This window comes from Fukomys damarensis, unplaced genomic scaffold (assembly GCF_012274545.1).
Source record: "Fukomys damarensis isolate Sample0158 unplaced genomic scaffold, DMR_v1.0_HiC HiC_scaffold_20, whole genome shotgun sequence".
In the NCBI taxonomy this organism is placed as follows: Eukaryota; Metazoa; Chordata; class Mammalia; order Rodentia; family Bathyergidae; genus Fukomys; species Fukomys damarensis.
Window position 1 is genome coordinate 41,527,976 of NW_022900932.1, and position 22,503 is coordinate 41,550,478.

General features: G+C 40.2%; 2 protein-coding genes across 3 annotated transcripts in view; one reads left to right on the forward strand and one right to left on the reverse strand.

The window, feature by feature from the left end:
* Cpeb3 (cytoplasmic polyadenylation element binding protein 3) overlaps positions 1 to 18,824 on the reverse strand; it is a 189,218-nt gene extending 170,394 nt beyond the window's left edge. Inside the window, exons 1-2 of the mRNA XM_010632135.3 lie at positions 18,689 to 18,824; positions 18,020 to 18,062 (exon numbers count right to left, since the gene is read on the reverse strand). The gene's annotated coding sequence lies outside the window, so the exon portion shown is untranslated. The remainder of the gene's footprint in view (positions 1 to 18,019; positions 18,063 to 18,688) is intronic.
* An 86-nt stretch (positions 18,825 to 18,910) lies between these two features.
* Marchf5 (membrane associated ring-CH-type finger 5) overlaps positions 18,911 to 22,503 on the forward strand; it is a 45,763-nt gene continuing 42,170 nt past the window's right edge. Inside the window, exon 1 of one of the 2 annotated variants that reach the window (XM_033766654.1) lies at positions 18,911 to 19,283. In XM_033766654.1, the coding sequence (XP_033622545.1) occupies positions 19,249 to 19,283 (35 nt within the window). In that variant the 5' untranslated portion in view covers positions 18,911 to 19,248. The remainder of the gene's footprint in view (positions 19,284 to 22,503) is intronic. The other variant, XM_010632099.3, reaches the window with a different exon arrangement.

Here is a 22,503-nt window from a genome sequence, read left to right on the forward strand (position 1 = left end):
AAAAAAAAAAAAAAAGAAAGAAAGTGCACTAGGCACGTTCATTACAACACACAATGTACTGAATTATGAAGATTTACTTCATGACCACTTCTGTCCATTACCAGGTGTGGACATTCTTTACACATCGTGTCTGTGCTCTGATCAGTCACTCAGGAACAAAGTCTTCAGTTCATCGGTTTACACAGGCGTTTACCAAAGATGACTGTGCTTGGTTATCTACAAACATTTCATTGTAATTTACATTATCATTTCTTCTAAGTATTAATGTCAATCACATTATAATATTTAATTATATATTAATATTATTTTAAAATTCAATACATCCCTCATGTGTTGCAATGGATGTACTAAATGCATCCATCTGAATGACGATCTTAACTTTTTGGGGGTACAGATTATATTAAAGCAACGTGAAAATCATGGTAGGGCCTATTTCCCAGTTAGGTCTTATTTTGGGGAAAATATGGTAGCAAGACCCTGTCTAAAAAAGAGAGAGAGAGAAGCACAAATACTTGTTTGCCAAAAGATTAGAAAGAAAACTCACAAAATGTGAGAAAATATATTCAAATTATATGTTTTCAACCAGACTTGTGATCAGAACACAAGAAAAATTCTTAAAACTCAATGTATAAAGGGGCTGGGGATTTAGCTCAGAGGTTCGGTGGCCTGCCTTGCAAGCGCAAGGACCTGAGTTCAATCCCCGGTACAAAAAAAAAACAAAAAAAAAAACTCAATGTATAAAAAGTAGACATACCAAACAAAACTGGGCAAGAGACTTCAACAACAATTATTTAAATGGCCAAAGTTCATATGATGAAATTTTTTTTACTAGTTTAAAATTTTTGTGTACTAAGAGAATTTCATCATCTGATAATGATGTTTTTCTTAACTAGCATTCTCTGATCAATTTGCCTAGGTACGTTTGAGATAAAAATTCTTCATGCCTTGCCAGTTAATCTTCATAGTTCTAAAAGAGAGCAACAGTCAGTCTTCTCACTTTTCAGATGAGGACACTCAGGCTTAGAAATATTAAATAATTTGCCCAAGTTGACATAAATAAACTCAAGTTCATTTTGGCTTTAAATCTTCAACTCTTCTCCCTCATTTATTGCCACACCCAGGCGCAACCCTCAGGGCCAATAGCAGTGTCTGTATTTTCTATACAATCAGGCTCCTGCCCTTAGCTGTTTCCTTTATTGTCCATATTTTTTTCTAAATCAAAAGTTAAAGCATGTGGCCTTACAATTTGGAATAAATGAAGCCCAGAAAAATGAAGACCGATGGTTGTTGGGCCTTTATCTTTCTCCCCCAGACCTAATCACCTAGAATAAGCCCTACACAGATCGTTCTCAGCTTCTTTTGCAGCCAGGCCTAGTTCTTACTATTACAGAGTTAAATATTTCCCAGATAGAGGAGGCCTCCACTGCAAAGTCTCACAGCCTCTTAGAAGCAAAAACCTCAATTATTCTTATCTTCCTGGAAAATTCCTCCCTCAAAAGAAAAAGAGGAAAGAAGTTGATTTCTTTGTTCTGACTTCATCTTCTTTCCTCCTCCTCCTCTTCCTCCTCCTTAAATAGAATCCCTTAAGGTATTCTTTGAAATATCCCATTCCAAACATCCTTGATGTCAATCAGGGAAACTGGTTGAAGAAAGAGAAAAGGGTATCTGCTCTCAAGGGAGAGGTGTTGTTTGTCTCTCTTTTTTTTTTTTTCTTTTGAGACAGGGTCTCATTGCAGTTCAGGCTATCCTTGATTGATCTCACTATGTAACGAGGCTGGCCTCGAACTTACAGTGATCCTCCTGCCTCAGCTTCCCAAGTACTGAGTTTACAGGTGTTTGCCCCTGTGCCCAACTTGCCTCTCCTTTCTAAAGTGTCTATTTTCAAAGGTTCGTTGCAGTTTGCACTGTAAGGTCCTCTGAGAACAAAAAAGAAGGCCCAAGTCCTGAACTTCATATTAAGAAAAAATATGCAAATTCATTCATTCAATACATTTATTGAGCACGTATTTGTGGTAGGCTCTCAGCACTCAACATTCCCCGCCTTGCATCTGTGTAACTGATTAAGAATACTGAAAAGTAGTAAGAAAGAAAGATGGGATCTTGTCAAGCATGCTGGCTCGCACCTGTAATCCCAGCACTCACGAGGCTGAGGCAGAAGGATCAACCTGAGTTCAAAATCAGCCTGAACTACATAGCAAGATCCTGTCTCAATAAATAACTAGATAAATAAATAACAGGATCTTATTAGATAAGAGGAAGGGAACAAGAGGGTGGTGGAATAAGGGCAGGTAGTAAGATGGATATGAGTAAAATATATTTTACAGATTAAAACCACTTCCCCAAAAATGTGAAACTGGGGTGGGGGCAAGGTAAGGAACACAATGGGAAGGTTGAAAATGATCAAGTATGTTATGAGTATGTACAAACCTGCCAAAACCAAAACCAGTAATCTGTGTAACCAATCCAAAAGAGTGGGGGACCAGGATTTAACTCAGTAGTGCAGTGCCTGCCTTGCAAACACATGGTCCTGAGTTCAATCCCTTGTACCAAAACAAAAGTAAAAATAAAAAATAAAAAAAAAGAGTGGGAAAAAAGACAGGATCTTCCTCCAAGGTAGGGAAGGAATGGGGAAGGAAAAGGATGGTTGTTGAAAAAGTAAAAATATCAGATAGGTAAACGTGGTACAAAGAATCAGACAAGGTATTTAGATTACATGGTTACTAAAGGGCTCCTCGATGAGGCCAGGGCTATCCTCAGTTGCAGATTACTGTTAAGCAACCTCAAGGCCCTGGGTTCAGTCTTACACACATCGCACACACAAAGTAGGAGGCCTCTTTGAGGAAGGGACACCTGAACTAAAAGGAGCCGTCCACGTGAAGACTTGGCAGAGCAGTAACTAATGTGAAGACCCTACTGTAAGAAAAAGCCTTTACAGCTACAGTTGGCATTCTCTTCTGTGGTCACATATTAGGTTTTGCACGTCACATAAAGTGTCTTGTTGCAAATTCTTTTTTGTTTTTACTGTTCTTGTCTTATAAACTTTAACAGTGTAAACATTTTAAAAAATTAAGAATCAGCCAGGTACACTGGCATACACCTGTGATGCCAGCACCCGGGGGCTGAGGCAGGCTGATTGTCACAAGTTCAAGGCCAACCTGGGCTACACAGTGGATTCAAGGCTAGCCTGCTCTACATAGCAAGACTCTGCCTCAAAGAAATAAAGGCAAAAATCATTCATACTTCCCTGGACTATAAAAATACCTGTTAGCAAAATTTGGCCCCGTCTTAACTTTCTCACTCCTTTTTTAGAGAAACATCTAATCTATTCCAGCTAGGGAGAAAGGAGAAAAGCAACACAAGGTGAGACTACAGGCGTATCATGTAGGAAAACATTTTAGGTCATTAATATTTTGGATTTTCCTAAGTGGAATTGGAATGCTTTTGAGAGCTTTAAGCAGGGCCATTGCATGACCTGACTTATGCTTTAGAAAGATATATGAGGTTCTCTGTGAAAAATAGACTGTGGTGGAGGAGGAGAGGACAGAGAAGAGGAGGAGGGAGAGGCAGAAGAGGAAGAGGTTGTTATTGAAGTTGTTTTAGTGATGCCAACCTTGAAGGGGAGGAAGGTTAGAGAGCATCATAGATTGAGTTTATTGGAAACACTCTGAGCCTAGTATGGAAATCATTTATTGGGAAGGGTACAATGACCCCAGAGTATAGTTTCAAGTCTTCAGTTGATTCTGTGATGAGCTCTGGAGCTACAGTGGTCTAAATCTGCTCTCAAACAAGTTAAGGACACTGGGTCTCTGCACCCTGTTATCAGCCTGGTAGCATAACCTTGGGAGAGGCAGCCCAACGGCTGCCATAGCCAATGGCAATGCCCAGAAGAAAGTGGGAGTGGGGGTCACATAACTGAGGGTATGGCACCAAAACATCAAAACAGCTTCATGCCATCAACATATGAAATTTCCAGCACCCGAGGATGGGAACATCAGCCATCAAGAGATATGAATTGGAGCACCACATTATCCACTACCGAGGACTACGGCAGTATTATTAAATCAATTTTATTGTTTAATGTTCACCATGATACATAGTATTTACAATGGGCATTTTATCATAGCATTTTTATTAAAATAGTATAGTTGGGCCGGGGATTTAGCTCAGCGGTTCGGTGGCCTGCCTTGCAAGCGCAAGGACCCGAGTTCAATCCCCGGTACCAAAAAAAAAAAAAAAAAAAATAGTATAGTAATTTTGGTTTTTCTCTTTTTTATTGGTACATGTTTACAGTACATTTATCACGGCAAGTTGATACATGTACATAACACATCTTAATTCTTTTTTCATTACCTCCCCCACTCCCTCTAAAATAGTAATTTTAGGTATATCAAATTAAAATACTAATTTATGGGGCTGAAAATGTAACAGTGGTTGAGTATTTGTCTAGCATGTCCAAGGCCCTAGGTTGTTTGATCCCCAGTACTACAAAACAAATAAACAAAAGTTAACTTTAATTTTTACTATGGAATACATTATTTTTACCATGTGTTTATAGTTTTGTTTTGTTTTGGGTACCAGGAACCAAACTCACACTTGCCAGGGGGGAGCTGTGGTGCAGAGCCACACTCCCAGCCCAGGATTTACAGTATTTTTGGTTTGGGGTTTTTTTATTATTTGCAGGAGGGGGTAGAAATCTCACTATTTAGTTCAGGTTGGCCTTGAACTTATTATGTAGCCCAGGCTGGTCTCAAACGCATGGCAATTCTCCTGCCTCAGCTTCCCAAGTGCTAGGATTATAGGTGTGCACCACCACACCAGGTGTTAACAGAATTTCTTTTTCAAAGTAGAAGAGTTTGCATGTTCTAATATTTTGAAACATACTTGTTTTAAATACTGCAAGAAAAGTAACTCTCATGCCATTTCACCCTTTACTCAGCTGATGATTAAACTTGAGTTTTTTTTTCTAGTTTTATTATTTTGTTTTGCTTTTATTTGTTTTAAGAAACAGGGTCTCACTTTGTTGCCCAGGCTGATCTCACACTTCTGCACCCAAGAAATTTTCCTGCTCCGTCCTTTTGCACAGTTTGAGTCATTTTTTCCTCTTCTTTCTTTCTCATCAACTCCTATCCATCATTCTGTGATAAGACAGGAGAGGACTCATTTATCCCTTCCTATCACTGCCCCCAGGTCCAGTAGTCACCTCGACCTTCTCAAACCTAAAATGTTCCCTGTTTCCACTTCGTTACTAGGAGTGGGAAGATGATGATGACAGCAGGCCTTGTCTTGTATTCATTCCCCAAGCGGCCAGTGAAAGCCTATGCAAAGAACTAGGGAAATAACATTAAGAACACATAACTTTCCCCCATGTCAATAAATAGACAATAAGTGAAGATATACCCCTTCATCTCTTAGGAACATTGATATCTAATGAGGCTTTAAATAATGCAACAATAAAGAGTCTCGTGACAATTGTGATAAAAATGCTAACAAAAAATATCAGACCTATGAAGCCACGTGACAGTGGGACTCAATTTAGAAGATGGAGGAGTGTTTTTTTTTGGAGAAGGCTTAAAGAACAAAATGATTTTTTAAAAAAAGAACAAAGGATAAATTATAAAGGAAATACGTTTAATGCAAAGGGAATACCATGTTTCTCCCTAGCTTTAGTATCTGAGGGAGGGGTATGGTGCATTCAAGTTACTAAAGATGAAAGCCCAAGGCCAGGTACTAGAGCTCAGAGGTCAACTGAGAAGCAGCAGGAGGCAGAAGAGGAAGGAGAGCTGCCAAGGTATACAGGAACAATACAAGGTCATCAAAAGTGGGGCTTTAACTGGTGTGGTGGTGCAGGCCTATAATTCCAGTATGGCAGAAGGTTGAGGCAGAAGTTTGTACCCAGCCCGGGCAACTAGGAAATCTTGTCTCAAAATTTAGAAAAGGCAGCATGGTGGTGGGGCTGAGGATGAACCTCAGTACAAAGGTCCTGGGGTCAATCTCTAATACTGCAAAGACAAAAAAAGGGAAAACTTTCTTTTACTTTATTTTTGTCTGGGGGGGTTGAGATAGGGTCTCACTATATAGCTCAGGCTGGTCTTGAACTCACTTTGTAACCCAAGTCAGCCTTGAACTCTTGGCGATCCTCCTACCTCAACCTCCTGAATGCTAAGATTACAGGCATGCACCACCATGCCCAGCTTATTTTATTTTTAAGCTCATTATTTAAAAAAAAACTTTTCATTTTTAAATAATTTTAGAATTTAAAAAAAACTGTCCGTTTTCCAACTATATTTCAATCAAATGTTAAAAAATCTTATATAACCACATATATCAAAATCAAGAAATTAGGGCCGGAGATTTAGCTCAGTGGTTCCACCACCTGCCTTGACGAAATTAACAGTCATTGTATACTATTATCTGATTTATAGATCTTATATTACCAAGTAATCCACTACTGTGCCTCCCAAGTGTGAACACAGGATCACACATTACATTTAGTTGTCAAATTTCCTTAGTCTTCTTTAAATATGGGATAGTTAGTTCCTCAGTCTGTCTTTCATGACCTTGACACTTCTTTAGGTGTTTTTTTTTTTTTCTTGTTTGTTTGTTTTGAGATAGTGTCTCACTAGTAGTCCAGGCTGGCCTTGAATTCATAGTAATTCCTTCAACCTCATTCCCAAATGCTGGGATTATAGGTGTACACCACACCTGACTCAACCTTGACAATTTTGAAGAACACTAGCATGTCCCTCAATTTTGGCAATAATACCACAGAAGTGATATGTATTTTTTTTTTAATATATGAGAAGGAACATGAAGTGGATTTAACTTTGATTACTTTGTTAAGAAAGTGTCTTCCAGCCGGGCATGGTGGCACGCCCGCCTGTAAGCCCAGCATTCAGGGAGGCTGAGGCAGGAGGATCGCTGTGAGTTCGAGACCAGCCTGGGCTACATAGTGAGTTTCAGGTCAGTCTCAACTACATAGGAAGAAAGAAGAAGAAGAAGAAATAGAAAGAAGAAAGAAGAAGAGAAAGAAAATGCCTTCCAGACTTGTCAACCATAAAACAGCTACTTTTGTTTTTCTTTTCTTTTCTTTCCTTTGAGACAGGTTCTCCTTTTATAGTTTAAACTGGCCTTGAACTCATAATAGAACCCAGGCTGGCCTTGAACTCAAGGCAATCCTCCTGCCTCATCTTCCCAAGTGCTGGGATTACAGGTATGCACCACTACACCTGGGTAAAACAGCTACTATTTTTTTCCTTTTTACTTAAAAATCTTTGGAAAGATATTTTATTCTCTTTCCTAACATTCACCAACTAATTTTAGCATCCTTTAATGATTCTTTCTTACACTATTATTCGTGTGGTTTTTTCACATTGTGGTTTTCTATTTTTATCAACTCTTCTATTGCAGGGCATGGTGGTTCACACCTGTAATGTCAGCACTCTGGATGCTGAGGCAGGAGAACTGCCATGAGTTTGAAGCCAGCCTGAACTATACCACTGTGTAGACCCTGCCTCAAAAAAACAAAACAATGAAACAAAAGAAAAAAATTCTTCTACATTAGTTGGAATGTTATTATAAGAGGTATGTTTTTTCTCCCCTGACTTATTTTTATCAGTAGAAACTCATGGATTCATATTTATTCTATGGGTTATAATCCATAACAATTATTCCTCTGCTCAAATGTCCCCGATTCAGCCACTGAAGTGCCTTCAAGTTGGCTTGTGGGTCTTCTTGACACAGCGCCATCACTGATTGATTGGTAGCAGGGATTGGACTCAGGCCCTTGGGGTTGCAAGGCAGGAGCAGTGCAACTGAGCTAAAGCCCAACATTGTTTGAACACTTCCCTTTCTGGAACCATTAATGTTCTAGGATTAGGTACTTTTCCTATCATAAAGAATCTGCAAATCTACCAGAGTGCTTTTCCCTTTATTGAAAACAACACTAGGTATATTCATTGGTTGTGACATGTCATTGCCTAACACCGTCTTAGGAGAGAGAGCTAGAAAGTATATGTATCTATACATCTGTATCTACCATGAGTTTTTTTCTGATACCTCCAATTCCAAGCCAACATCATAGGGTTTATTCTAGCTTTAAAAGTGTGTGTCTGTCTGTTTCTCTGTCTCTCTCTGTCTCTCTCTCTCTCTCTCTCTCTCTCTCTCTCTCTCTCTCTCCCTCCCATCCTCCCTCCCTCTTTGGTGCTGGGGATTGAACCCAGGGCCTCACACATACTAGACAAGCACTGTACAAGTGAACTATAACCCCAGCCCTCTCTCTTTTTATTATTTTTTCAGTTCTCCAACTTTTTATTGAACACCTCCATGGGCTAGACTCTGAGGTAGGCATTGGGGTGACAGTAGCAAACAAAACTGGTATGGTTTCATCTCTGCCTTCATGAAGCTTATTCTAGAAGCCTATTCTACAAGACATCAACTTATGGATTATTCCCCCATTCTCCAAAAGTATTACATTTATGCTTTCTTCTGGTTCACCAGGGTTTTAAAAGGTCACACAAGGATTTTAGGCAGATAAGTATCACAATAAATTCTACATTTCTTAAAAGATCACTCTTCTAAGATGCCAAAGAAATGAAGAGCAGACTAGAGGGCTAGGGTTGCAGCTCAGTGGTACAGCGCTTCCTTGGCATGCATGAGGCCCTGCACTCAGTCATCAGTACTGGGAGGAATAAAGAAGAGTGAACTGGAGAGGCCAACTCCCAAATCAATTGGAGGGGGCAAAAATGAACATAGGGAGACTAACAATGAGATGGTAAGTCGTCCAAGTAAGAGCTAACAGTCAACTGGACTAGGGGTACAGGCAGGGGGAATGGACTATAAGTGAAATATTTAGGCACTAAATAGAACAGACTTAGTGACTGTCTTGTGGGTAAGGGGATGAGGAAGTAAGAGGATGACTTAAGGAGGACAACTAGGTTTCTTGGAGCATGTAAATGTTGTGACTCAAAGTTTCATGTACTGTAAACACATGACTACATATGTGTCTCTTCCAGTAAAAGGCAAACAATCCGATAACAAGAGCAATGTATTATTCATATTTTCTTCCAATGCTGGCTATCAAACTTAGGACCCTGCACACTCTGGCAAGTGCCCTACCACTAAGTTACATCACCAGACATGCATGTAATATACGGACTATTCATCGTCCTGATACCTTCATATCTCTAATATCTCCTATAGTGTGGCTTGAGAAGTGATGTTGAATAAATGATTAATTATGAGTGATTATTTTCAGACTTACTGAGTTTTCAGCGGTAGGAGCTCAAATTATATATAATACTTTCATAAATGTGTAAAACTCCCTAAGTAAGATAAAACTACTGATGTTAATATATATTCTCCCAAAAGACGTGTCCTGGTCTATTAGTTTATTATGCTTATTTTTCTTCTATCAATTCATTTATCTAGTCCAAGATTTAAAACCTAGAAGTTACAAAAATAAAGGCAAACATTTGACTGCAATAATGAATGTCACTTTTGTGTCTATCAGATTGCCAAAATGTAAGATGTTAATTTGGGTGCCAATAAGGGATAGCTTCTGTTTCTTCACCTCTCAAATGGCCAGAGTAGGGCTGGGGATTTAGCTCAGTGGTTCTGCCACCTGCCTTGGGAGTGAAAGGACCCGAATTCAATCCCTGGAACCCAAAAACAAAAAAACACAAAACACAAAACAGTGGCCTTCAAATGACCAAAGCAGGAATTCAGGGAGCACTGACAACTCTGCCTTTCTCTTTAAATATCCACATACTCCTTCAGCATCTGATTCAAACCACACTTCCACTAGGAATCTTGCCCAGACAACTCCAACACTGAGAAACTTCTTTCCCTTTCTTTAAACTCCTGGGGGACTTACCTATAAAATTATTTAAAAATTAAGTTTTGATAGTCCCGTGATTGCTCTTGTAATAAATCACTTTCTAAAACTGTTAACCACTCACATGTTCGTACAGTTTCTCCCATGAAGTCCAGACATGTCTAGACACAAATGTAAGCTACGCCATTTACTGGCTAAGATTTCATTTTTCCAATTTTCACATTTATGAAATAGAAGGCAAATTCACTTACCTGATACAACTGTTGTTAGAAAGGGCCCAGCACACATCCACTGTACTTTTTTTTTTTCTCTTTTGGTACCAGGGATTGAACTTGGGTCCTTGCACTTGTGAGGCAGGCGACAGAACCACTGAGCCAAATCTCCCAGCCCCCATTGCACTTATTTAATAAGTAAATACCAACAAGTGCCTCTGAGGGCAGTTTTTTTGTTTTGTTTTCCAAATTTCAGTTACAGCACTTCACAAAGTGAGCTTATATTTTTATATTTCATTTTTCCAAAAAAGTATCTAAAATAGGGTTTCAATAAACATTTACATGTTTTGTTTCTGAGTCAGGGTTTCACTGTGTAGTTTAGGTTGGCCTTGAACTCACTATGTAGCTCAGGCTGCCTTCAAACTTACAGATCCTCCTGGCTCAGCCTCTGAGTGCTGAGATTATTACAGGCGTAGGTCTGTGCGCCACCACGTCTGCCAATTAACACTTGATTTAATGAAAATTTTGTGAAGCCTCACCTGCAAGAGGTCACAACTTGAGTGAAGAATTCATGAGATAAAATGACTGACAGCTGTGTTGCCAATGCACTATGAGCAGATTATATGAACAATAAGTGCTCATTTCAGGACAGCTCTATTGCTGGACGTGAGAGATTGGGGCTGATGCTTCTATAAGAAATAAGAGTCACAAGAAATTCAGGCCAAGCCAGAGAGCAGGCTCTGTAGCACTGCACCTGTCTCACAATCACAAGGTCCTGAGTTTGATCCCTAGTATTGGGGGAAAAAGAAAAAGAAATTCAGGCCAGAATTTGGGGTTTGGAAAATTATGACAAGGTTCCAGCAGATGACTTCACTATTTGAATAAATGTAGATTTGTGTACATGAAAAATGAGACCTCTCTTGAAAAAAAGTTCTACTGCTTCTTTTGGAGCAAAAATTAATAGTGTATAAGTCTCAGTTTTATTTTCGGGGAGATACAGCTATGTATGTATTTTAGGCTGGCCTTGAAGTTGCAGCAATTGTCTTGCATCCACCTCCCAAGTTCTGGGATTACATGTGTGTGCCACCACACCCAGCAAAAACATTAAGTCTTATGATGAACATGTTTAGGACTTTCATTTCTTACAACAATGTTTTTTAGTTTCAAGTTATGTATTTTTAAAATTTTGTTCCTTAATATTTTATTCTTTTTGATGTTTTTATAAATAAAACTGCTTTTTTCATTGTCGATTATTCATTGCTAGTGTACAGAAATACAATAGAAGTTTTGCATATTGATCTTATACCCTGAAACACTGCTCTATGGTTATTAGGATTTTTTGTTTTGTGCTTCCTTGGAATGGTTTAAATATATAACCATTTAATTTTCAAATACAGATATTTTTATTCTTCCTTTCAAATCTGAATGCCTTTTATTTCTCTTCTTACTGTATTGTTCTGGCTAGAGCCTCCAGTTTTTGGTGTGTTTTTTTTGTTTTGTTTTGTTTTTTCCTGGTACTGGATTGGATCCAGAGCCTTCCTACTGAGCTATAGTCTCAGCCCTTTATTTCTTTTTATTTTTTATTTTTATCATGAGACAGGGTCTAAGCGATGAAATTTTCCAGGCTGGGCTGGAATTTATAATCTTCCTGCCTCAGCCTCCCCAGAGTGCTGGGATTATAGCATATGCCATCATGCCTGGCTTCTAGAACAAGGTTGGAGAGAGGCTGCAAGAGCAAACAGCCTTTTTCCCCTTTTGTAAGTAAGCTGGGATGGGAAATAAGAGGTTAATAAACTTGGTTGTGGCTTCACAGAGCACAAAATACTTAGTCCTCATTTTCTGAAACACTCCCAAATTTTTGCTTGATTTTTCTATTTTTCAGCAAATTCTCTTGCTATTTGAGTTCTGGGTAACATACAATAGTTACATACATGTTCTTTCCACTTTCATTTTTCCTTCACAGTGCACCAGTACATATCTATTGCAGCACTTCACCTTTTAGGTTCATCGCCATCTCTATTCTTTCCAACAGAAGAGCTATCTGTCACTTTGAGTGGGGGCCAGTTTCTGTGAAGGCTTGGGATGAACAGAGGTTTGCAGTAACAGCAAACTTTGAAAGTCAAGTTCCAGGAGTAACAGCTATTAATCTGGAGTCAAGAAGCTTCTCAGGAGGCAAACAAAAACTAGCAAATGGGGCCAGGGATTTAGCTCAGTGGTTCTGCCAAATGCAAGGTTCAGAGTTTGATCCCCGGTACAAAAACAAAAACAAAACAAACAAAAAACCCCCCAAAACAAAAACAAAACCTAGGGTCTGAGGAGATACCTCAAAGTTAGAGCATATATGAGGTCCCTGGGCTCAATCCCCAGCATCAAACAAAACACTGTTAGATCCATAGAGGCCTGAAGATTTCAAGTTAAAAAATTCTCTAACCGACAGATATACAAGCTAGTGATAATGAGCACCTTTTCATCACTTAGTATTTGTATGTCATTAGAAAAAGGTCTGTTTAGATCATTTGTCCATTTTTAAATTGGATTATTTGTTTTTATTATTGATGTTAAATAAATCTTCTAAATACAAGTCTCTGTTCAGACAGATAATAGCATTTCCAAACTTTCTTCCATTCTGCAGGTTGCCTTTTCTCCCTCTTCTCTCTCTCTCCCTCTCCCTGTTTTCTGAGATAGGGTCTCACTACATAGCCTAAACTGGCCTCATACTCATAATCATCCCTTAGCCTTCCCAGTGCTTAGATTACAGGCTGTGCCACCACACCAGGCATGTCTTTTTCTTTCTTTCTCTTTTGTTTTTGTTTGTTTGAGAAAGGGACTCCCCAGACTGGTCTTGAACTCACTGCATAGCCCAGGCAGGCCTTAAACTCACAGCAATCCTCCTGCCTCAGTCTCTAGGGTTCTGGGATTACAGGTGTGCACCACCACCACCATCATGCCCAGTCAGGCATGTTTTTCCTTTTTTTTTTTTTTTTTTTTTTTTTGCTGTATTCCAATAAAACTTGGAGCTTCACATATACTAGGCAACTATTCTTCCACTGAAATACATCTCCAGATCTTTTCATTTTAATTTTTAAAATTTTGAGACAGAGTCTCACTAAATTGTCCAGGCTAGTCTCAAACTTGTAATACTCTTACCTCAGCCTCCCAAGTAGTTAGGATTACAGACCAGTACTACTGCACCCAGATGGAAAATAATTCTTCATACATGTATTTATCATAAAATCAACACTTCAGGAACAAGCCACAGAAAGTAAGATATGACATGTTATTCTGTGATTTTTTTTCCCACACCTTGATAAACCACTAAATATCCCAGGACACATAACCTAAAGAGAAGAATTTAAGCAAGAATAATGAATGTAATAAGACTTCTACCATATTTATGACAAAAACACAATTTGGTCAACAAAAATCATTTATCTTCTGTAAATATCTATCTGTTAGAGTATATGTATGTAGATAGGAGTCTGTTCCATGAGATACAAATGAAGATAAATAGACTGTCCTTTATTAGTGAACCCTCTGCCTAGAATTAAAAAAAGAATTCAGTCAAAGTAATCCTGTATATACTCAGCCCCCAAATATATACTGGTGATCAAAATTTTCCCACTAATGTCAGCCTGTCTAAGGATCTTCAAGAACTAATAATGCAGTTACAGGAAATTTCTGACAATGCTCACAGACCATGGCCACGTTACCGAGACCTAGTTCAACCCTAACTCATCTGTTTCAAATCTACCTTCCTTGATACCACTTCACTGAAGAAATTTTCATAATAATTAAGAGCTAAGCCAACTGAATTCTTAACCATATGTCACTTAATTCTTTAAGGTACACTATAATGCAAATTCTATAATTCTCCCCGTGGAGATGAAGAATATGGTTTAAAGAGATAACGTTACCTACTCAAGAGATAATCTTGAGTAACTATGCTGAGACTCAAACCTATGCCTAAATTCAAGGTCTCAACCACATTATCTTGGCAGAGATTCTCTAATGTTAGCCTAATAATCATTTAGGAAGCATGTTAAAAAGATACTAATTAGGAACCACTACAGAGCACAAAATCAGAATTTCCAGGACTTTTTCAGACTGAGACTTAGGAACCACTACAAGTTAACTTCCCATTTCCCACACAATGGAGTCTATTTTTTATGCCTAACCCTACCTCCAACTCCCAGCAGTTTCCATCTCTCCTAAAATATGGGCAAAATTCATTAAATTGGTTTCTTTTCTTCATAGTATACCACTCATCAATCTTTTTGGGTTTCATGTTGCCCTACGATCCCTTCCTTGTTAGTTTCTCCATTTCATCCTGTGGTCTTCCTTCATACGGCAATTTGGACCTGCTGTTCTTTGCCTTGCAAGGTTCTTTCTTCCATGCTTTATCTAATCAATTCCTGCTCTTTTTCATATTAGACACTTCCTCAGAGAAACCTGCACTGATTTTCCTATGTCAAGTCCCTTATTGTAATTTCTCATAACACTATGTACCACACATTTGCAACCTACCAAATTTATACACATGATTCTCTCTCACACTATAAACTTTACAAAGGTCCACTATGTTTGGTTTTGGTTATTGTTATTACATCTAGTGCTTATATGAATAGACTGAATGGATTAATAGATTCAAGGCCTTTTAATTATTCCTTAATCAACCATATTTTCCATTTACATAACAGAGACCTACAGTTTCAGCTACAGAGGTTAACTCCTCTCATTACATCTTTTCAATCTAATCCAGACCCAAGATCTTTTCTACCTCTTCACTTACATAATTCCTTCTCTCACCATAAGATAAAGTTCATTTCCCCATTTCACAAAGTTCTCTCTCTCCCTTCCCCCTCCCTCTTATCTCTTTTTGAGACAGGGTCTTGCTATGTAGTTCAGACTAGCCTTGAAATTATTATGTAGCTCAGGCTGGCCCCAACTCTCAGTGATCTACCTGCCTCAGCCTCCCAAGTGTTGGAATCACAGGCATGAGCCACTACACCCAACAACAAAGTTCTCTTTAATATTCTAGCCTACAATATGTCTCTTCCAAATTCTTCTATCACTTTGTATTTCTATGCCATTCATTTGGTTCTTTTTCATTTGCTGACATGTTCGCATTATATAATATTTCATATATAAGTACCTTCTTTTACTTTTCTAAAGACAAACATTTCAGGGCTCTTAAGAAAAATTATGGTTTAATTTGCTACTAGAGCACCCATACACATAATAAATTCCCTGGAAACATCTGCTGATGAAATTAATGAAGAATTTTCTGTAACCTGCTTTGAAGACTCAGCCTGCAGTTTATCACGTAATTTGGTAACTGACAGTTCTCTTTGGAGGGTACCTTACTATGTTACATTATTTCTTTTTGTTCTCTAGGGAATATCTCCAGGGCCCCTGTAGTAGTTTAAAATGATTTATATTTCCTAATGTATTTACAATAGTTCATAATCAGCTATTTATAAAGCCATTACTAAATATTAAAACATTCCATAACTCTTTTTTGGGGGGGTACTGGGGATCGAACTCAGTGGCAGCAACACTGAGCTAAATCCCCGGCCCAATTCCATAACTCTTTAGGATAAATCTATGTTGTTAATCCTTGTTATTGTTTAGTACACTAATTTCTATTTTAAAAGTATCTCTGCTGGGTGTGGTGGTGCACGCCTGTAATCCCAGCACTCAGAAGGCTGGAGTAGGAGGATGGACAGCATTTGAGGTCGCTACATAATAGATACAAAGCCAGCCTAAACTACACAGTGTGACCCTATCTCAAAGGGGGAAAAAAAAAAAGTATCTCTGAAGAAAAAGATTTCTTTGACTGTCTGTGGTCATGGTGGTTACTCCCTTAATTGAATAACATTTACCATAAATCTTTAACACTACATACAATGGAGAAGTGCATTTCAACTCTTTTCCCTACATTCTAAGTAATTAAGACTTTTTTTCCTCAAAATTAGAGAGTAAATTGTCCCAACTATACTCAGTCTCACTGGAAAATGAAAGAACCACAAAAAGCAAACTTGACAATTTGAAATTCAGGCTGTCAGTTATTTTAAATGCAAGGATTAGTTTACTTCACGAGTCTTATCAATCATGACTTTTGCTTATATTAATAGAAAAGACAATGTTTGATAAGAAATATCAGCTATGTGTACCCATTTCTCTTTAGATTCTCTTTAGATGGTTATTGTTTGTTTCTTTGGGTTTTTTTTTTTTTTTTTTTTTTTTTTTTTTGCTGCCTTGGGTATTGAACTGAGGCCTATGCATGCTAGGCAAGTGCTGTATCACTGAAGTACATTCCCAGTCCTTTTAAAATTTTATTTTGAAGGCTGGGGATGTAGCTCAGAGGCGCTGCACCTGCCTTGCAAGTGCAAGGTCCTAAATTCAATCCCCGGTACCACAAAAGAAAAAAAATTACTTTGAGACAGGGTCTCACTAAGATACCCAGGCTGACCTTAAAACTTGTAATCCTCTGGCCTCAGCATCCCAAGTAGGTGGCATTATAGGCATATACCACTATGCCTGTCTATGGATCTAATTACTGTTTTTTTGGGGGGGTACTGGGGAGTGAACTCGGGTCCTTGTGCTTGCAAGGCAGGCCACCAAACCGCTGAGCTAAATCCCCAGCCCTGGATCTAATTACTTTTAACAGTTTTATGAAGCTTTATGAAGACGTAATTTGTGTACAATAAACTATACCCATTTTATTTCTATTTATTTATTTAGAAAATATTGCTGCTATGAACATTCTCAAACATATCTTTCTGAAGATATAGGTTTTCATTTCTCTTGGAAGATATCTAGACTTGAAATTCCTAGATCAGGGACTAATCACTTAAGCGAATTTTTTTCCCCCGGTGCTGTACATCAAATCCAGGGTCTCACCCACATTAGGCAAGTACTCCACCACTGACCTAAACCCTCAGGCTCCCATTAACAGAATTTTTTCTGCTTCAAAGTTTTTTAAACAGCTAGAAAACTGGCTTTTCATAAAAATGCAAATATAAAACCCATTTATTGGTATAATAAGATCAACCCGCAAAAGGCTGTGCTTTAACAGATTTGTATATTATTTTCCAATTTAGAATCAAGCAGAAAGCAAATAAAAATCCTGAGATCCTTTGGTGTAAACCATAAAGCAAAATGGAGTTTTCACTAACCTAATCAATGTACTAAGATAAAATTCTGTTTTTCAGTAGATGTCAATATCCAACTCCTATGTCTGACAATTGCTTTGGAGATAAACAGTAGAGGAAAACTTACACAGTACATGGAGCAAAATTATCTTTCCCTAAGGTGGGCCTGTTTCTCATTTCAGGAGAAAAACGTATTAATCATACTACCCCAAAGCCTTTTTTAAAAAAAGTGCACTTCAGGGCCGGGCATTTAGCTCAGTGGTGCCGCCTGCCTCGCAAGCGCAAAATCCCCAGTTCGATCCCTGGTACAAAAAAAAAAAAAAAAAATGGACCAAATAATATCCCGGTCGTGTCGTTTCCTTCCTTCCTTCTTTCTTTCCTCCCTCCCTCAATTCCTGGCACCAATACAAACTTTGAACAGGTAATTAAGTGTTGACAGTAGATGGGGATCCAACTCTGGTTCTGCCACCTACCTTGCAAGCATAAGGTTCCGAATTTGATCCCTGGTACAAAAAAAGAGAGTTTGATGGTAAACTTCTTTATTAAAAGATAATTTTTAAAAACACATTTTCAGCCAGGCTTAGTGGCGCACGCCTGTAACCCCAGTACTACAAAGACTGAGGCAGGAGGATTGCTGCTAGTTCAAGGCCAGCCTGAACTACGTACCGTACATAAGAAAAACCCTGTCTCCACAGTCTCCCAAAAAGATCATACATTTTCATTCAAAGAAAAAATCAAACACTGTACAGCAGATATAACTACCAAACGTCCTACCAACCACACAGCACTAGAGAACGCCACGGATCGTCCAAAATACGCACTGGTTTTAGTCAACAGCTCCTTCCTCGCGCCACACAGCTATTCCTAGAGCGTCAGAGAACAGCCCAATGAGTGATTCGTGACCTCTCCCTTTTGAGTCCACACCCCGAACCCCCAACCCCGCCATCCACCTGCTTGGAGGTGTCAAGAAGACAAGAAATGGTTAACAGAGATCAATAGCAGAAAGAGAAACAAACATCCCTGACAACCCACAGCTGAGTAAGCAAGAGCTAAATTTATTCACGAACATGTTCCATTTGGAGACTGTTGGCGAGCCCTTGAAAGCTTATGGAAGGCACGTTTGAGAAGGCTCTTAGAGAAGGAAAGAATCATCTTTTCTCCTTCAACCCTAACTCCAAACACACACTGGGGCTCGGTGGGAACGGTCCTATGAAGGTAGCCCCTACCCTTCCGCCCCATCAGGAATAACCTCACGCACGAAGCATCCCACCCCTTGCTGGGTTGTGTAACACCCCCAAAATGGGCTCTGACGTGGGAGAGGCCAACTCCACCGCCGGGGGCTTCCCTCTGCCGCCACGGCCCGCCCCGGCGCCCTAGCAGGGGCTGCGGACCCGGACGAGAAATGGCTCTTCAGCCCCCTCCCCTCACCTGGCTTAGTCCCACCTGAGAGCAAGAGCTGAGGAGTAAAGAAACATGCAAGGAGGGCTGACCTTGTTGCTAGTGACAGTGGAGCGGTGCATCCTGCTGCTTCCCGGAAAGCGACCCGAAGGACATTTCCCCACTCCCCCGAGCAAGGAAACGGGAGGGCTCCTGCCGGGCGGCGGCTGTGGTCTGGGCTGGCTGGCTTCTACCGGGGACGGGCGGAGGACTACATCTCCCAGGATGCTCTGGGCTCGCCCTGCGACGTGACCCCGGCGCGCACGGAGGCGGTGACTCTTACCTCACAGAGGTAGCTCCTCCGGTAGCAGCAACCGTGCGCCCGCGGTACATGGACCGGAACCTTGGGCCGACGGGCAGGAACAGGGGCCTCGATCGCCGCCTCCCCGCGTCAGGCTCCTCCTCCCCGTTCTCCCCCGCCTCCTCCGGACGCCTGCTGTCCGTGCTTCGCCGCCGCTGGCCTATTCGAGCCTCCCGGGAAGGCTGGGAGGCAGGTTTGCGGCTGCCACGGGACTGAGGCCTACTCCGCCGCCTCTCAGTGCTATTGTCCCTGGGTGGGCCTGGCCGCAACCCGGTCCATTGGGCAGGGCCAAGTGCGCCGGCTCTGCAGAAGATGCCGGACCAAGCCCTACAGCAGATGCTGGACAGGTACGGGTAGCTTTGGGAGAGAGCGATCGCCGACCTTCGCTCTGTCCCGCTCGCTCCTGACCTCGAGGCTCTCGGGGCGTGGAGCCCGGCGTGCCGGGAAGAGTTCCACAGCCCGGGGGCCGGGCAAAGGGCAAAAAGTTTGGAGTTTATACTTGGGGGAGTACAGAGAACGAGACCTGGGTCGTAGGCTTAGAAACTTAGTTAAGGGATGGAGTCTAGTTTTCTTTTTTTGGAACGCCGTTTTGAAGTGTTCGGTCCTTCTGTTACCCATAGAATTAGTTTCTTTTTCTTAGCCTCCCGAAACCTCTCACCCAACTATATTGTAAAGTGTGTGTCAGTGATGTCACTGGGAAGAAGAACCAAATAATCTCCCGGAGAATGAATCCCCTACCCCTTAGAATTGTAAGCTTCTTTCCCAAAGCCAAGGGTAAGCATTCTTTTGGAAAATCTGATAGGCTGATTCCCTCCGTTCTCCCCCACCCCCACCCTATCGCCACCCCCAACCTATGAGGTCAGAGTATCCGCAAGGGATCCTTAACGGTCAAGACTAGAATAGAGGTTATGGAAGAATGCCACATGAGTCCAACACTGAACATTGACATACTTGAGAATCGCTGAGTTCACTGAGAAAGTTTCGATTTATATGGGGCCAGTTACCCATGGGGTGGTGCTCCAGCTTGTAAAACTCTTTGTGAAGTCGGCTGCACCGCCCTCTGCTGTTCAAATTCTAGGCAGTGGATTCTATGAGTTTTAGGAAACTGAATCCACTTTGTACCCTTAGCTGCGGCTTCCTATCATAGCCCGATTGTATTAGCTAATTCATAATGTTTGTGGTTGCCTACAGCTTTCAATAGACACCACTTGCCTCCCTGTTCAACAGGTGATACTGCTTTTTGTGCTGAGTAAAGGTCCAATTCTAAGTAGACGTCTCCTAGAGATTATACCCAGTTAAATTGTTTGGGTCTGCCACACCCAAATCACCCAAGAGTATTGCTCCTCCCCCACTGACATTTCTTTTGGATTTTAGAATTATGAGATATTTAAATTGACAGAAATCATGTCACTGACATTTTTCACTTTGGATGATTAGTGTTTAGTCTAGCTAACCCTTGTTTCAAGTCAACGATCTGACCTGCTTTGTCAATCCTTTTTCAGATGTGTGATTTACAAGTTCCTGAAAGGCAAAACTTTACTCATTGTTTACCTTAAATCCTGGAACAAAGCCTGGCATCAAACAGATGAAACTAATTCATGAAATTTGTCAGTTTATCTGGTTGCCCACGGGTCTGATCATTTATCTGCTTTTCCTTTCATTATAATTTAGCACACTAGTATATTCTGGCATATTAATATTTCCCCAGAGACCACCTTCTGCCATTGCCAATTCCAATCAAGTGAGACCCTGTTCCAGTGTAGGATATTTTGTGATGAATTATTTTTTTCCTCTTGAGGGCCTTCTTTCACTTTCACCTTTATGTGGTGACTTTTACAATTCCTGTGTTCTAGAGGTTCTTCAGGCTTTTTATAAGCTCTTTAGAGACTTCCATAAAATTAAAAAGAAACTAGGAATGCTAGTGAGCCACTTAAAATTTAAAAGTGACTTCTTCCAGGCATTGCTGTGCACACCTGTAATCCAGTGCACTCCTATAATCTTAGGACTTGGGAGTCTGAGGCACTAGGAGAGCCATGAGTTGAGGGCTAGCCTGAGGTAGGTAGCCTGACTACATAGCAAGACCTGTCTCAACTCCCCCACCCCTCAAAATTAATAGTAACTTGGAAATTCTGGCTCCTTTACTGAAGCAGGTGACTGTAACACTAGCTTTCTCTCACATTTATTCTTTTTTGACACACTTAAAGGTAGTTTGTGTGCATAGCTTTACTGGGACTTGAACCCAGAGCTTTGTGAAGGCTAGGCAAGTACTCTCTGGCAGAGCTACATCCACAATCCTACAGGCAGATTCTTGTTTATTTTTTGTTTTTTTTTTTTTTTGGTACTGGGGATTGAACTCGGGTCCTTGTGCTTGCAAGGCAGGCCACCGAACCACTGAGCTAAATCCCTGGCCCGAACAGGCACATTCTTAAAACCTGACAAAGATGCCTGGGTCAGTAGTTTGCAAATTAGCTCCCAGAGAATCACCTGAGTAGTATTTTAAAATATGGATGAATACTTGGATACTGCCCAAGATCAGTGGGATCACAAATTTCCGGAGTGGAGGGCCTGGGCATCTATAGTTTCAGAAGCCTTCTAGCCTTACCTGATATGGGTGAAAACAGCTGCCCTAAATCTAAGTCCTGATCAGTAGTTTTGGGCTTTAGAAATGAAAATCTTGAAATTCTAAGTTTGCCACTTAACAGTTTTATGACATAGATTAGACTTAGTTTTTTTTTTTTCGTTTTTTGTTTTTTTTTTGAGACAGGGTCTTGCTATGTAGTTCAGGTGGCTTTGCACTCACTATGTAGCCCAATTCGATCTTGAACTTGTGACGATTGCTCATTCTGCCTCAGCCTCCTGAGTGCTGGGATTACAGGTGTGCACCATTTCACCCAGAAAGACTCAGATTCTGATGGTTTCTATTCTAACTTATAAAATGAGTGCTCGCTTCAGCAGCACACATACTAACATAAAATGGGACTATCCTACTCCATATAGAGTTGTAATGAGAACATCCATCTCATTACAAATAAGATGCTATTTATATAAATGTTAGGGAGGCAGAAGGTATTTAAGACTAATGTAACCATTGTGTCATTTTTTTCCCTCTCTTCATATTTTCTATCATTCTAATCCAGGCTGAACCTACATGAAAATTCAACACATACTCAACATGGTTCATTTGAAGAATACTAATAGAATATATTAACCTACGGGGCCCAGAATGCTTTTCATGAATTTAGCTTTTTCCCCATCTTTCGATTTTTTTAAAAAATTTATTTATTTTTAGGAAAGGTCTTGTTTTGTAGGTCAGGCTGGCCTCAAACTCGCAGTGATCCTCCTGCTTCATCCTCCCCAGAGATGGGATTACAGGCTTGCACCACCATGCCTGGATATGGATAGTAATTTTTTGAAGGACAGTTTAGCTCAGATACCCTTCCACATGTTTCTTTAGTACAGGTGAAGAAGGCTAAGGTAATATATAAAAAACATTTCATTCATTTGCTTCTAGGTTAAAAAGTATGTATGTATTTTATAGTGAGTCAGTTATTAAATGTTTGTAATTAC